Source organism: Arachis duranensis, chromosome 8 (genome assembly GCF_000817695.3).
Source record: "Arachis duranensis cultivar V14167 chromosome 8, aradu.V14167.gnm2.J7QH, whole genome shotgun sequence".
Lineage (NCBI taxonomy): Eukaryota > Viridiplantae > Streptophyta > Magnoliopsida > Fabales > Fabaceae > Arachis > Arachis duranensis.
This window is the reverse complement of record NC_029779.3, coordinates 27,341,703-27,358,196: the sequence shown is the minus strand read 5'-3', so window position 1 is coordinate 27,358,196 and position 16,494 is coordinate 27,341,703. Positions and strand designations below refer to the sequence as shown.

The 16,494-nt window shown below is 34.3% G+C and overlaps 1 protein-coding gene and 1 long non-coding RNA gene across 2 annotated transcripts in view; one reads left to right on the top strand and one right to left on the bottom strand.

The window, feature by feature from the left end:
- Nucleotides 1-682, top strand: part of LOC107461737 (uncharacterized) — a 28,177-nt gene extending 27,495 nt beyond the window's left edge. Inside the window, exon 11 of the long non-coding RNA XR_008002170.1 lies at nucleotides 424-682. This is a non-coding gene — a long non-coding RNA (uncharacterized LOC107461737). The remainder of the gene's footprint in view (nucleotides 1-423) is intronic.
- A 13,895-nt stretch (nucleotides 683-14,577) lies between these two features.
- LOC107461746 (probable receptor-like protein kinase At4g10390) lies at nucleotides 14,578-16,494 on the bottom strand. Its single transcript, XM_016080298.3, has one exon. The coding sequence runs from the start codon at nucleotides 16,218-16,220 to the stop codon at nucleotides 14,832-14,834; it is 1,389 nt and encodes a 462-aa protein (XP_015935784.1). The 5' UTR covers nucleotides 16,221-16,494; the 3' UTR covers nucleotides 14,578-14,831.

Sequence of the window (16,494 nt, the reverse complement as noted above, 5' to 3'; positions counted from 1 at the left end):
CTTCTGCAATACACTCTTGCTATTTTTAATCAATCATCTTTTTTTCTTTTTCTTTTTTAATTACTTATTTTTGTAGCGTTGTGCTACTGTGAGGAAGAAAATTTTTTCTTCATTGCTGAAATAATGTGGCTATGTTGGAGAGTGATGCATGTTGTCACTGCAACAGACTCTAGTAACTGCTGTTTCATTCGCAGGAATGACAGAAATTGTCAAGGGAGTTGTTTCATTTCTTTATCTTTTCATTTTCCCCCCTTCAAATTTATGTTTCAGTCATTTTTATCTTTTCATTGCATTTCTCTTTCTCAGTTTACTCAGGTACTTCATCAAACACATACCATGCATCATTTTCCGTTATTGCACCTTTTATGTTTCAATTTTTTTTTAAATGCAACTTTAACTAAACCCCAATTCATTTAAATGCAGCAGTTATTGGACTCAGTGGAGGCAAGAGGATTTTGAGTTCATCATACCACACAATATCAGATTGTTCCAACAAAGTCAAGCATAGATATAAAATATGCAAATAGATTGACATTATTTTGATAAATATTAATTACTATTTTGTTATGACAATTATTGTTAGACAAGAATTTTATTATTTTGTTGAGAATTATTGATGAACATGTATTAGAAATACTAATTGAACTTTTTAATATCTATTTTAATTAGAATTTTATTTTTAGTTATTTTGTCTCTTTTATAATTATTTTTTATTGTGTACAAATTTATTTATTAATTAAAATAATTACACATGTATGAACAAAAAATTTTATTGTAAATTTTATTTTTTTATATTTTATTACAAAAATAATTTTTATTTTTATCAAAAAGGCAACCCTTTTATTAGTTGCATATTTTAAATATTAGACAACACTTGTATAGGTTGCATATCCAAAAGAAAAGGCAATATTTTAAAGGGTTGCATATTCAAAACTAATAGGCAACACTTCAAAGGATTGCAAATTCTAACTTATAAGCAACACATAAAAGAGTTGCATTTTATTGTAAATAGGCAACACTTTTTAGTAGTGACCAAAATATGAGAGAAGAGACAACACTGCAAAAGTGTTGTCTCAAACACACCTTTGAAGTGTTGTTGTTTTTCAACCAAAGGCAACACTTACCAAGTGTTGCTCTCAAAAGTGTTGCTTTTGAAACAAAAAAGTGTTGCCTTGATCTAAGGCAACGGCTGCATATGCAACGCCGACAAAAAACGTTGTCTTAGGTCCAAAAGTGTTGCCATTGATCAAAAGCAACTTTTTGTCAGCCTTTAGGCAACACTTTTTAAATGTTGCCTCAATCTGAAAATGTTGTAGTGTATGGCTGAAAGTTGTATTCTGAAGTTGTATAGCCATGTTATTTTTTTTAGAATATGCTTTCTTGGTTTACTATGACTACGTGTTCCATTTAATTTTTATAATTACGAATGTCATTATGAATATTTTTTTAACTACTTTTCTATATAATTATGCAGGGTAACAATGAAGATTAAGCAATGAAGATTAAGCTGACTATTATTGTGGTTTATTGGCTAAGATAGAATGCTATTTAGAATCTTTATATGTATGGTTGACTAATGATTTTTATTAGAAGATACTTTTATTGGCTAAGTGATATTATGATTTTGATATGGCTATGCTTACTTTAGTTTGAGTTGTATGAATTTTTATAGTTAACTTCATTCTAGTACTTTTGGATCAATGTTATAAATATATTTTGGTTAGAGACAATTTTTATTATATAAAGTAATTATTTAGTATAATTATGTATTTATTTTTATTTTGTAATATTTAATTCATTTATACATGTAATCATATTAACTATTAAGTTGTATTAATAATTATTAGATAATTATATATATACACAGAAAAAAAGACCTAAGGCTACACTTATATACAGTAGCTATAGTATACAAAAAAAATAAACGAGACCTAAGGCTACACTTATATACAGTAGCTATAGTATACAAAAAAAAAGAGGGACCTAAGGCTACACTTATAAAAAGTAGCTATGGTATACAATGTGGCTATGCTTTACAAGTGATGCAGTAGCGTTGAAAAGTGTAGCCTATTCTGGAAAAATGAAAGTTGAAAAGCGTAGCCTTTGGTCCTGGACAGCATCACTTGAAAAGCGTAGCCTATTCCCAAACGCCAAAAGCGTAGCCCTTGGTGCAGCAAAGCGTAGCCTTTGAGAATAGGCAACGGCCGAATAGGAATCACCCCAAAAAGCGTAGCCGTAGCCTAAAAAGCGTAGCCGTAGCCTAAGGCATCATTTTTTTTCACTTTTGGCTACACTTTTCAAGTGTACCTGAATGGGTGTTTTTCTTGTAGTGTCTTCTTCTCCCTCTTCCTCATATATTTGTTGCTTCTTCTTCTTCTTCTTTTTCATCATATCATCTTCTTTTTTCTCTTATTCACCTTTTTCTTCTTGTTTTACCTAAGTTTCTTCTCGTTTTACTCTCTTAACAAGAAAAAAAAACAAAAAAAAACTCAAATAAAAAAAGAAGAAACGCATAATGCTGTAAAATTACTTGGAAGATGATAAACTTATATTCATTCAACTAAAAGAAAGAAAAAAATAAGAAAAAAAAGAAAAAATGTAGCATTAAAGGAAATATTTTTGTGTATTTGTAGCAAATTTCGGTGTAAAACTAAGATATTTATGTGTATTGTTTAAGAATTTTTAGTGTTTTTGTACTGATAAGTTCTGCATAATTCAAAACTCTTCCTCTTCTTCCTCTTCATTTTTCACTGCTTCTTCTTCTTTAATGTATTTTTTCTTTTTTTATTTATTTATTTCTTTTAATTGAATGAATGTAGGTTCATCCTCTTCCAAGTAATTTTGCAGCATTATATATTTTTTCTTCTTCTTTATTTGATTTTTTTTGTTTTCATTCTTGTTAAGAGAGTAAAACAAGAAGAAACTTGAGAAGGTAAAACAAAAAAAATGAATAAAAAAAGATAATGATGATAATGAAGAAGAAGAAACAGCAACAGAAGATGGAGAGAAAGAAGAGAAAGAGTTTTGAATTATTTGAACTTATCAAAATAAAAATATACTAAAATATTTTCAAAATATACCGCAATATTTTCAAAATCGATTTTGCTAGGTAAACAATGACTTTTGCGAACAATGGGCTCTAGAATTGACTCAATAAAATAAAAAAATACTCCACCTCCAAATTACCTCCTAAACCTTAACATTAGGATAACATCTAGTGAATTGAACAACCAGTCATTGTTAACTATTCACGAGTAAACCGAATCAAAAGGAATAACTACCATCCAACTAAGAATCAACATAATCATCTACATACTTATTGAATTGAACATCCGATATATCTATTATTCACATTGTTTAGTATTCTTATTGTCTCCCTATACCTTTTCCAAAATACACCACAAGTTTTTCAAAAAATATCGAAACGAGAATGGAACAGATTCACCACAATAACAATTAAGATTCAGAATTCTTACATTAAAATTTTGCTACAAATGTACAAAAATATTTTCTTTAGCTTTAAATCAGGCAACATCATTGATGTGGCAAAATTTCTACGTTAACAATAACGACGATACGCATAAAAAGAAGAAGACGACGACGATGACTATAACGATGATGATCATGATGATGGAAAAGAAGGAGGAAAAGGAAGAAGGAGAAGAAATTCCAATGAAAAAAAGAGAAAGAAGAGGAGGAGGTGTTGGTGACGACGATAACAAAAGAGAAAAATAACGAAAAAGAAGAACGTGCAGCGGTACAAAAAATACGTACGCGCGTGAATATAAATGATTTGTATAAACTTATATCGAAAAATAACTTATATGTAAAGAATAATTAAATTTTAAATGAAAATAAATTAAGGATTTAAAGTCTAACATTCTAATGCGCGATAAAAAAATTAAAAAAACGTTGTGGATAAATAAATTGTTTTAAATAGGCTTTTTTTAACATATATAAATTAAAAGAGAATTAATATTATATTATTCTCCTAAGCAAAAATTAAATATACAAAAGTCCTCTTTCAATATTTATATGAATTGTTCTAGGATATTCAGCTTTAGTTTAGAAGATAAATCATCTTATATAAAGATTATTTATGAGTTAAAATTCTAACAGAAAATAAAAGTAAATCGTTCTAAACCAACATGAACACATAAATCATCTTAGGTTGTGATGTTTTATATTCAAAAGCTAAATTATTGTAGTCTATAACGAATAATGAGTAAAATTTGAGAAATTTTTACCGATAAATACAGTGGGTTGGAATCATTTATGAAAATAATAAGATGAGACAATTTACCAAGTACAGAACAATTACAATCCATTATAAAATTCTAATTTAAAAAATCTAATATTTTTTCTTTTCTAAGAATAACAATAACATCCTTACAAAATTGTAACCATAAAAACCTAACAAAATTATTTTTAGGGTAATTTATATAGATAAATTGAATGAAAAAATATAAATATCTTAAATTAAATTTGGTTACCTGTATGTTTTATTTGATTTTTTATATAAATTGAATCAAATAAATTTAATTTATCTAACTTTTATATTTTAGTTCAAATTCCAAAAAATTTATGTTTTTATAATTTTATAAATTTAGAAAATAGAATAAAAAATAATTTCTTAAAAATTATTAATTAAAAATTATCACTTATCTCGTTAGCACATAGTGAATCATGACTGAAATTTTCAATGTTAAAAAAATTATTATAAAGTATAGCCTTCTAAGGTGATATATGAATTAAAATTTGAATATTTTTCATAATGTAACATATAATTATACAATATAAAAAGATCAACTATATTTATACAATATGTAATTAGTTAAAATAATTAAAATATTGTATAATTATTATTTTATAAATAATTAAAATATTATATATCACATATTGTATACATATTTATAAAATAATTATTTAATTAGTATAATAATTATTTCACAATTTTTTTTAAAGTTAGGAGTGAGACTCAAATTCGCAATCTCTAGGTGAGTATAAGGAGACTATGCTATTTGATTATAACTCATTAGCAATTATTTCACAAATTACATATTATATAAATATAGTTGATCATTTTATATTGTATAACTATTTGTTACGTTTAATTCTAAAACAAAAAATAAGTTTTAACTCATATCATTTTGGAGGACTATATTTTATAATAACATTTTTAACAACAAAAGTTCCGGTAATGATTTTTTATATATTAATGAATTAAAGAATAATTTTTTAAAAAATTATTTATTATTTTGTTTTGAATTTATAAGTTTGTAAAATAATAGATTTATAAAATTTGAACTAAAATATAAAATTTGAATTTTTATTCTTATTTTTTTTAATTTTTTGATACACACATTACACGCTTCTTCAATCGTCAATAGAATCAATTTGATTCCATTTACTACTCAGCATGCTAAATTGAATTTATTAAATTCGATTTACATATAAATAGCGTAAATCGAATTAAATTTACATAAAAGTATTTAAGACATGCATTTAATCAATTTTGGTTTAAAACATCTTCATAATTTTAAACTTCAAACTATTTATGCATGTGAATTATGTAAATTTGGCGAAATTAATAAATAATTAGTCAATAAATTAATTATTATTCAAAGGAATTAGAAAAAATAATTTTTATAATTTAGAGGAGTCGAAATATTAAAAATACGAATTTTGACACTAATTTTTAAGAATTTAGTCCAAAATCAAACCAACAAGCCGAACCAATTGTACTGAACCCAAACCGAATCTAAAGCCCAACCTATAAAACACCTAAAATGAACCTTCTCTTTTCTTCATTCTGCTGGTACGAGAAGAAGGGAGAGTTAAGTTAAAACGTAAACCTAACGTCTTCAAACATTCAACCATCCATAACTTTTAATTTGAAGTTTTGATTGACGAACCGTCAGTGACCACGTGTTTGTCTCGAAATTCTTTTCAATTCTATTCAAACAAAGTGGTAAGAAATTAGTATTTCTCTTCCAATTATTCCTTTCTTCAATTTTGTGATTTTAGGGTTTGGGTATTGAAAATTGAATGATTTTGATGGTTTAGGTGAATTCTAGCATCGAATAATTACTGGATTTTGTCCAATTGATTCATGGATAAGGTAAGAAACTGTTGAACCCTTGTGAAATATTGAATTAGTGAACCCTATGATGATTATAGTGATATTGTGCGATAGATTGTGTTCTGGTTGATTTAGAGTTCAATTGGGCGATTTGGAACGAAATCCGAGTAATTAGGCTTGAGGAATTGACGTTTGGAAGCTTGGAGCTTGTGAAAGGAGAGGTTTTTGAGGTGTTCTGAGCTTAGAGAAGAATCGGCCAATGTATGGTTTTGGTTTTTCGTAGTTAATGTTTAATGTCACGTGAAAACTTAAGCTATAAGACCTTAAGATAGGAATGAATCGAATGAATTATTGATGGATTGTGTATATGGTATAAGATGTGTAGTTTAGTTTTTGTTAATGATTTGCTATTGGAGTTGGTTGGTTTTGGAAAAAGATTTAGGGAAAAGGACAAATTAGTCCCTGACCTTTTAATTTGTGGACACATTCATCCCTCACGATCTAAAAATACAAAAACGCCCCTCACTATTCAAAACGTGTGACGGATCGATCCTTCCGTGCGAAATGCTCTCCCAGGCATAACGGAGAGGGGTGATGTGTCGCTGAGTTGTCGTGTGTTGGACCTAGACCACCGTAACGGTGCACATGTAATAAGGTGGATTGAGGTTAGGGACAAATAAGTCCCTGGACAGAAAGATGACGTCGTTTTTCTGTTTGCCCTATCTGGTCAAATGGAACTCGTTCTCCATTATCGTTGTTAATTTCTGTGAGTGTTTGAGGGTGGTGGTGTTGTGCAGTCTTAAATGGGCAGCGACGGAGCTTCATCCAGCACAAGACGCGTTCCACTGCCGCCAATCATGAAATGTGTGGAAGCTGCAGAGGAGAAGGATGAGATTGCTCCGACGTGTAAGTGCGGGGTGTATGCCATATTGTACAAATCGAGGACGATAACGAACCCCAATAGATTGTTCTTTGGATGTCCATTCTTTAAGGTATGTCGGTAATTTTATTTGGTCAGTTTGATTATACGGGAGTTAGTTATGTTTTGTTTGTTTTGGAATGATGAACATGCAGCTGAAAAATCCCAGTCACTGCAAGTTCTTCTTATTGCTGGATGACCATGTTTCAACAATAAGAGTCCTTGAGATATTTGTTACAGAGAATGAGGTTGATGATCTGAAAGTGTATATGGGGAAGAAGGTAGTGGAACAGAAACTGGTTAATTTGGAGAAGAAGGTGTTGCATCTAAAGAGGAAGAAGAATGTTAATCTGTATTTGGTTATTCTTGTAGTGGTTTCTGTAATTTTTACTTCTGTTATTGCCAAACTTGGCTGAAAAGTAGGTAAAAAAATGATGTAATGTAGTATGGGATGAGTTTCCATTTTGTTGTATGCTGTTTGAACAAAATTGTTGTAAGCTAAATTATGATATATTCAGCAAAGTGATTGCCCTAAGCAAGTTAATGGCAGAATTATTTAGAGATATGATTATATATATAAAGCATAAATTAATCTCATGAAAGAGTTGTTAATGTATTACAAAAGAAGTCAATAACATGTCTACTGCCAAAGTAAGGCATAAGTTCAGCCATAATGACATTGTTTCCAAAAAGAGTTGCTTTGTAAAACAACAGTGTTTCCCAAAAAGATGTTGATGTCATAACTAAAGTCTAAACATGTAGCATTAACTAGTTGGTTTGTTTAGTCCTGGAGTGGGGATGAACTTAAACAGTCGTTGGGTTGCTTGGCCTGCTGCTGCCAAAGTTTGTGGAGATGCTCCTGATGTAGTTGGCTATTGTGGAGAAGGGAGATGTTGTTCACTCTGGGAAAGTGGCACAGCCTTGGAGGGTTTATTTGTCAAAGGCATCCTCCTAACTGTTTGCTTAGGCCTAAATGGCCTTGGTGCAGGGCGAGATGAAGACTGGGTTGGGGTCCTGAATGGTACTTTCAGAGGCATTGATTGTGTTACAACCGCTGCTACTAAGGGTCCAGATTCTTGGTCAGGCACCGGTGCAGCGTTTGCATTCGAATTACCCTGCATGAAACCAGCAATCAACAACAATGAATGTTATGAAACCAGCAATCAACAACAATGAAATGGTACCAAAATCCATACCTCATTAGCAACTGAATGATTAGCAGATTTTTGTTCAACATGAGGAGGGTTTGTAGCAGTAGGGGAACTCTGTTCCACACTCTGAGATGAGGCATTTTATAAGATGTATCTACTTAGTGTAAATTCTCCCAATGAAGCACATTATATAATAAGACATTTAAAACCATGAAGCAATAAAATATAGACATATAACACTTTAAATAAAAATATAATAGACACTTAAATCCCTGAGTTTATTATCGGGGGGACAATTACATTCCTGAGTAAGTAAGGACTACCTCTTCCTCGGGGGTTGACTGGGACAAAGGCAGAACCACAAGTGATTGAGAGTCCTTGTGCTTTGTCCTTGGTTTTTTAGTCTTTGGCTTCCAGTTTGGGTTGGATGGGGCCCCTTTGCACGTCTTGTAGTTGTGTCCCCTCTCACCGCACTTGCTACATGTAACATAGAAACTCATCTTCAACTTGTCACTATCAATAACAGCCTCAGCTGGATCTTTCTATCTGTTATGCACCTTGGGACGTCCAATTGGCCTTTTTAACACAGGTGGAGCAGGCTTAGTAAACTCAGAGCGTATCCAGTATTTCTCACTAGTTACTGGCTGGATGAAGTGCTCGTATGTCTTTCTAATGGACTCCATACATAGCCATGGATGGACATAATCAGCGGGATTATCATGCCATTTTTTTTATTGCTGCTATAGCATGAATGCACGACATCCCTTCACGGCAGGACAACAGTTTCACAGCAACAGAATGGCATAAACATGATTAAAATATCAACAATTAATAGAAATTCACAGCATGGCTAATATCTCGAAATTCACAACATGGTTAATATCAGCAGATTCACAGCATGTATCTTAGATTCACACCAAGTATGTCCAAATTGACAACATCGTTAATCTCAAAAAATTCACATGATGATTATAATAGAAATTCACAGCATGGTTAATCTCACAGAATGGGTAACATCAGCTATGACTAAAATTGAAATTTACATCAACTATGATTCACAACATGCTTAAACTAAGAAAATGCACAGTATGTTAAAATTGAAATTCATGAACCTGACTAACCAGTGAGTTTCCATTTGTTACACGAGCAGCTGTGTTTGATCAGATCCACATCAACTTTTGATCCCTTGTAAGTGACTTCAAACCGTTTGTGCTCGTTATCACCAATCCACTCTGTTGTCCATTTGTTGCTTGGTTTTATAAGCCTCTGTAGCCTTTTCTCTTGCACTGGCGCCAGTTTGATAAGTTTCTTGTGTTGAACTATTTGTCGCATCACATAGCATCGTAATTCCTCGCACATTGTGAGTATGGACTTGCATCTGTACTTCACCACCTTTGCGTTAAATGACTCGCACATGTTGTTTGTTAGGTTGTCGACCGTGGGACCATGGCTAAAGTATGCTCTAACCTAGATAGCAGGATCAAATTTCATCAGGTAGGCCCAAACATCCTTGTCATTCAGAGATGGTGGTGCATTTTGCACAGTTCCACACTATTTCTCTTATGTACATATCCTTGAATTGGTTTATGAAATTCTTCCACATATACATCACATAGTTTCTGACATGTGCACCATCAGTGCAGGTAGCAATCCCTAATAACAATGAACGCATCAAGTGGTCTACCAGTGTAATATCATCACCATCCATGTCTACATCACTCATGTAGTCTACCAGTGCTGGCCTTGGTCCTCTGCCCCTATTGGGCTCCTTTGCAGGCCTAGATCTATTGGGCTCCCCTGCAGGCCTAGATCCACTGGGCTGTCCACCAGGCCCACCTGCCTCGGGCTCATGGGCAAGCTCTTTCTTTCTTGCACCAGCCCTTGTTCTTTGAGACACGCGTCGAGCTTGCTTCTTGGGTTGCTTACTTGGCTAAGGGATTCTCTTACAGGAATGAAGCACTTGTTTCCTTTTTCCTCTGTCGGACACAGACCCACTGACAACATCTTCCCCACTCTTACTGTTACTTTCGTTACCGGGAGGTGGAGGTGTATACGCCTCATCCTCTGCGCTCTCGTAGCTATCGTGCTCTGTCGACGACTGATCCAGTTCATCTACTTTGACACGAACACCACCTTTCTCTACCTCTTTTTTTTCTATACTAGCACAATCTACAGGCTCCGGGTCATCAATAGGATGATCAAAAAATATGTAGAACTCATCAGTATCTTTGTTTTTCATCTTTGCCTGGCGCATCTGGTTGATGCCTGCATCTCCCCTCAGAACATGCAGCCCTGACTCTATATTCTTACTCTTTGGATCATACCAGTATGCCTCCTTGTATGGTTGATATCCCAGTCCTTTGAACAGTGTTATCAAGTTACCAAAATTTACAAAATTCAGGTCCATCGGTGGGAACCTCTCCACCTTACCATCTAGATAAACTAATTCACCACTCGGGGCCCTTTGAAAGTAGCCCCCGTGATGAAAAATAGGAACCACGAATACATCTACCATCTACAGCATTGTTTGACTCAACGATTAGCACTAAGCATTATCAAATACACAACTACCTTTCACCTAAATCCCACACAACCCATGTCCCTCCCAACACTACATTACACCTAAATCCCAACCCACGACATGCATAGCAGATAACGTTCGAAAGTAACAGTCCCATTCAGTGTCATAATAAGGGTACTTACCGATATAGATGACAACCAAAACTCCACCAACGAAGCTTCACTGGTGCAACTTTAGACAAAAACGACGAAGAGAAGAAGATCAATCATTTTTTTGGGAGGAAAAAGATCATACATATATGCGCTAGGGCTTCTTTAGAATTGTGTGTGATTCATATGGGCTTCTTTGGAATTAGCTGAAACTCAATGTTCTCAAAGCGTTGCCGTTTTACCGCATAAGGATCAATTTGTCCAAGACTTTTTCCAAAACGGCCACACCAAGCTTCTTCAACGGTTCCGTGTTGACACATAAGCCCAACACATGCCAACTCAGCGACACATCACCTCTCTCCGTTACGCCTGGGAGAGAATTTTGCACGGAAGGATCAATCTGTCACACGTTTTGAATAGTGAGGGGCGTTTTTGTATTTTTAGATCGTGAGGGACGAATGTGTCCACAAATTAAAAGGTCAGGGACTAATTTGTCTTTTTTCTAAAGATTTAATATTATTTATTTGATTTTAAAATAATTTGATACTGAAAATGATTTGAATGACTAAGAGTTGTTTGGTTTGGTAGTTGGGAACCTTGAAGGGTGGCAGAAATTTGAGTTTTAGAGGAGATACTATCGAAATTTCTATGAGAATTTGAGTTTTGGTTTGAAGTGTTATTTTGAAAAGAAAAAGATTATTATGTGACTTATGTATTTGAGACTACTTGTTGACCCTCTATCGCAAGATGTGATCGGGCACTTTAACTCCCAATGGACATGCATATATATATTGAGTTTGGAGTTTGACTCCATGGAATATTATTGAACTTGGAGTTTGACTCTATGAAATATTATTTTTGAGTTTGGAATTTGACTCCATGAAATATTATATTATTGAACTTGGAGTTTGACTCAATGGATATTATTTTGAGCTTGGGGATACACACAAAGGAACTGTCCAATTGTTAACTACCAGAACATATCGGGTTGGCTATATAAATAGATAAGATACATCAGTCATAGGACAGGCGTACATCATGTGTATTTGTATGTTTTGCTTGGGTGTGCATTGTTTTGGTTTGCTTAATTGCTTAAATATGCTTATCTGCTATTTGTTCTATTTGCTATAATTACATCTCTGTCTGTGTTTTTCTTACTTTAATTGTATGTGTATGTTTTCTGAGAAACCCCTCTTGACGGAGGTGTGAGAGGAGGGGGGTTGTTCCACTGGTGATTCAGAGGACTGAAGGAAACAAAAAGTGAAGTGTTAACTTAATGTTGGATTTAGAACTTGAATACCTTAGTTAACATATCTAATTTCTAGTTTAGTTGGGTCTTTAAGCTGAAATCTGAGTGTCGGAGTTCTAGAAATGTCTCTGACTTTCTCGAGACCTTTTATATTAACTATATGGGCACCTTTACCATATTGAGAGCTCTCGGTTCTCATTTCGTATATATTTTGTTATTTTTCATATGTAGGTCGAAAAGCATCTCATTGAGCGTCTGGAGTTTTCTGTGCAAGTGAAGTTTGATTGTTTTAGAATGCTATATTTTGTATTTATGCTATGTATATATGTAGATAAATTTTTCTCTGTATATATTTTATGTTTGTCCCACTTAAAAATTAACTTGAAAAAATAGGTGTTTATTATGTAGTTTAAATTTTATTTTAAGTTATATATATATATATATACTTTGGTCGGCTTTAGCTTCGTTTTTGTTTAGCTTAGTTTTATTTTTCTTATTCAATTAATCAGACAGTTACAATCAATTATTAATCATCTAAATTTTACTAAAAATATATAACTAAAAATAAATTAAGAATATACTATCTTTATGGTACTATAATGAGGGACATTTATTAAATAAAAAATAAAAAATATAACAAAATTAGAGTATATATACAAGAAGTTACTATTTATAATTTTAAATTGATTTTTAATTTAAACCATATCACATCTAAATTTTAATGTATAAAAATTTTTGTAATTTAAATTTTATATTTTTAAACCGATCCAAATACTCAAAAAATATCCTAGATTTTATTCATAAATCGTAATAAAGTTTCTTTGAGTTTGTTATAAATAGTTCCAGCCAATTGTGATCTAACTTTTAAAAAGATAATATTTTCTTTTAGAATTTTAATTTGTATATTTTTTTCTTTTTTTCATGATATCTCCTAATCTAATCTATCAGATTTGGGTTTTATGTCACTAACTAATGAGTTGCTATATGCAAAAGGTAAACTCCCAATACATGTTTAAATAGACGAGTAAAAATAGATAAGTAAAACGACTATTCGACTAACTCAAATTGGTTTAATTCATACTGTTCTAATATAAAGCTAAACCTTATAGAATGATTTATTTAAATATTAAAAGAGAACTAGTGTGTATTTAATTTTAGGGTTGGGAGACTAATATAATATTAATTTATTTTAATTTTTATATATAAAAAAGTCCACTCAAACGTATCTGTGAATTTTAGGAAGTTTAATTTCTCTTGTGCTATTTCTTAATTATTATTTTCTTTTTGGGCATCTTGCCCATTGACCATAATATCAATTAATTTTTTATTATAAAATTAATTTTTAACTTTTACTTTTCAAAGAATTTATAATTTAAAAAATTAGATTTTTTTTACATTATCTTCTAACTCCATAAATTAAAGATTAATCTGATGGTCATTCTAATACTTATTTATGCAGACTAACAAACTAATTATTAGACTAATCTAAGTTGATTAAAAAAAATTAGATATCTAATTAACTCTTTTTAACCTGCCGTATGACTTCATTTCAGTCGTTGATTTTTTCTTCCTGTTCTTGGGGTTAACTCCTTTTTCTTTTTGTCACATCTTTTTATTTTTGACATGGCCTTCTATTTTCTGGATTGACTCAAGATTACATGCATTTTTTTAGAGCTCTATAACACATTTTTGGCCTTTCATCGTCGCATTTTCTTTTGTACAAAACTTTCAGGCACTTGCATCGCCACGCCAGGCCAGGCCCGCACAAATAGTGAAGCGTGTGAGTTGTGTATTATATTTCACATCACATATAAAACCGCATGTTCATCCGCACCAATATATGATCACCGCAGCAAAATTGTTGGAACAGTGGTTGAGAGTGAGCAATGAGTATGTCGGCATTCAACAGTGGTTTGCCAATAACTTTTCCATTACAGATAAAAGTCAAACAAGGAAAGGCCAAAAATTTGCAGCATTAGCGTCACATGTTCCAATTTGTCAATTGGCACTTTAGCATTATAGCATAGCATCGCCAGTTAAAATCATATCATCATACCAATTATAACAACCCGTGTATGAACCAACCTTATTTCGACGATAGATGATAGACCCCGTTGAATATATCAAGTTGGGCAAGCATTATTGATTCGATATCGACTGCACTGATCAACTACCTAAACCCTTTTCAGATTTTGCTGACAATTTTAAAGTTGAATTACGTTTAGAAAGAGACCAATTCATTAGGATATTAAAAAAAAAAAAAGTCAATTCATAGACTTTCAAATCGATGCCACCTCATTGCTCAGCTAATTACTCATGAAGTTCATACTTGCTTTTATATAAATTATAAACTAAATGAGCATGTGATTGTAGATGCATCATCAGTTCAAATCTTAAAGTAGATTAAACATTGTCGGAAGAAAAGGAAATAATGTTTTGTTTTATAACATTCTCTATCAAATTATGACGTATCTTAATATTAATACTATACTGGTAGCCAATCCTATAAACTCCAAATAAAATATTATGTATCATCTCTGTGAATTTACATATTCCCCCAACTCTTGTCACAATCAAATCGAATTAAAAACTCAATAATCCACAAAGACAAAGCATCATCCACAGAAGAAGTCATCTAAGACCTCAAGAATGATTGTTAATCTATTTCTACTTGATCTACGCTCGAAATTCTCCTAATCTTATGAAAGGGTTAAGAATTAATAATAAAACAAAAAAAGGGGCCGCCACGAGAGGAAAATCTCATCGAGGAGCCAAAGAAACAGAAATTTCAGTGGGCATTCTAACATTTTCAGACCAAATCTTTGATTCCAAATACAGCTTTGATATCTTGTCAGCTACGCGACCCATCTTGGGCCTCTTATCTGGATCCACGTGTACGCAATCCAACGCCACACGTGTCACCTTCTCGGCAACCTCAACCGGGAACGAGTCTTTCAGCCTCTTATCCACCCACCTCCTCAGCGCCCCCTCACCACCGTCCACGGCCGCCCTCGCAGCGTCGATCACAGATGTCCTCACGAACTCTCCACTCTTCTTGTCGTACCTGAACCTCAGCGGCTCCTCCCCGGAGAGAAGCTCCAGCATGACCACACCGAACGCGTACACGTCGGACTTCTGCGTCGCCACGCCGGTGGCCTGAAATTCCGGCGACATGTAGCCCCTCACCCCCTCGAATTGCATGCCAGAACCACCCGATCGTTTCAATTTTTCGGACCTCGCCGGGGAAGGAGATGCCAAGGGTTCCTCCTCGATTTCTCCCAATTTCGCGGCAGCGACATCGCTTTCCTCTTCCTGGATCTCACCGCAGAGCTGCGCGGCACCGAAATGGCAAACCCTAGCATTGAAATTAGGCTCGGTGATGACTATAGCGCTGCTCTTGATGTGGTTGTGGACGAAAGTGATGCTCAATCCTGTCTTGTTGTGAACGTAATCGAGGCCGTGAGCGACATCGGTGGCCACCTGCATTCTCGAGAGCCAAGTCGACAGCACCGTGAAGTGAGTGTTGATCTTGTTCCGAAGGCATTCGGAGAGGTTCGCGCCGTGGACGAACTCGTAGACGAGGTAGATGTGGTCGCCGGAGATGGACGCGCCGAGGAGCTTGATGATGCTGACGATATGGCTCCGGCAGATCAGGGAGAGCCGCTCCCGGAGCTGCGAGGTCTCGAGCTTCCGGCGGAACTTGCGCTGGAAGACGATGACGTCAGCACCGCGTAGAGTGCAGCGCCAGGAAGGAGTGGAAGATGAGGAGGAGTAGCGCTTGGCGAGGAAGTTGTTGGTGGCGACGCATATTTCGGAGAAGTCATAGATGTTTGGGTTTTCGGGGAGAGTATCGCGAAGGTGGGTGAGGGAGGTGCGGCTGGAGATGGAGTTGTCGGAGGAGAGGCGGTAGCCGGTGGTGGAGAAGCTGCCGTAGGAAGATGATGTTGTAGGGTCCGAGTAGGAGGTGGTGGTTGCGGTTGCGGTTGCGGTTGGGGAAAAGCGGGATGGAGCGGTGGGCTTTGGTGTCGATGTCCTTGGCGTTTGGGCTTGAGTACTGGGCTGGGAGTTGGAGCGGGAGGCCGGATTTCGAGAGGGTCGTGGGCTTGAGGTAGGGTTGGCGGCGTTGGTGGCCATTTTGGTCTTACACATATAGGATGTTAATTGATATATGAGAGGAAAATGGAGAGAGGTTTTATTTTGATTTTGAATTTGGGGATACCGAGGATGGAGCGTTGATGAAGCAATACCTGAGAGGATGGTGGGTCAAACGGAATGGAGGGGGTTGATGATTGGGGATGGTTGAATTTGAAGACCTAATCCTAAAAGTGCCGAATAATCCAGCTAGCAAGTTGATGCAGCTTCAGCCTTCATGGCTTTATTTTGCACACAATTGAGGAATAGCGAATCAGTAATTCATTGTGGG

Coding starts and splice junctions, on each gene's coding strand:
- LOC107461746 (XM_016080298.3), bottom strand. CDS start 16,220: ATGTGTAAGACCAAAATGGCCACCAACGCCGCCAACCCTACCTCAAGC.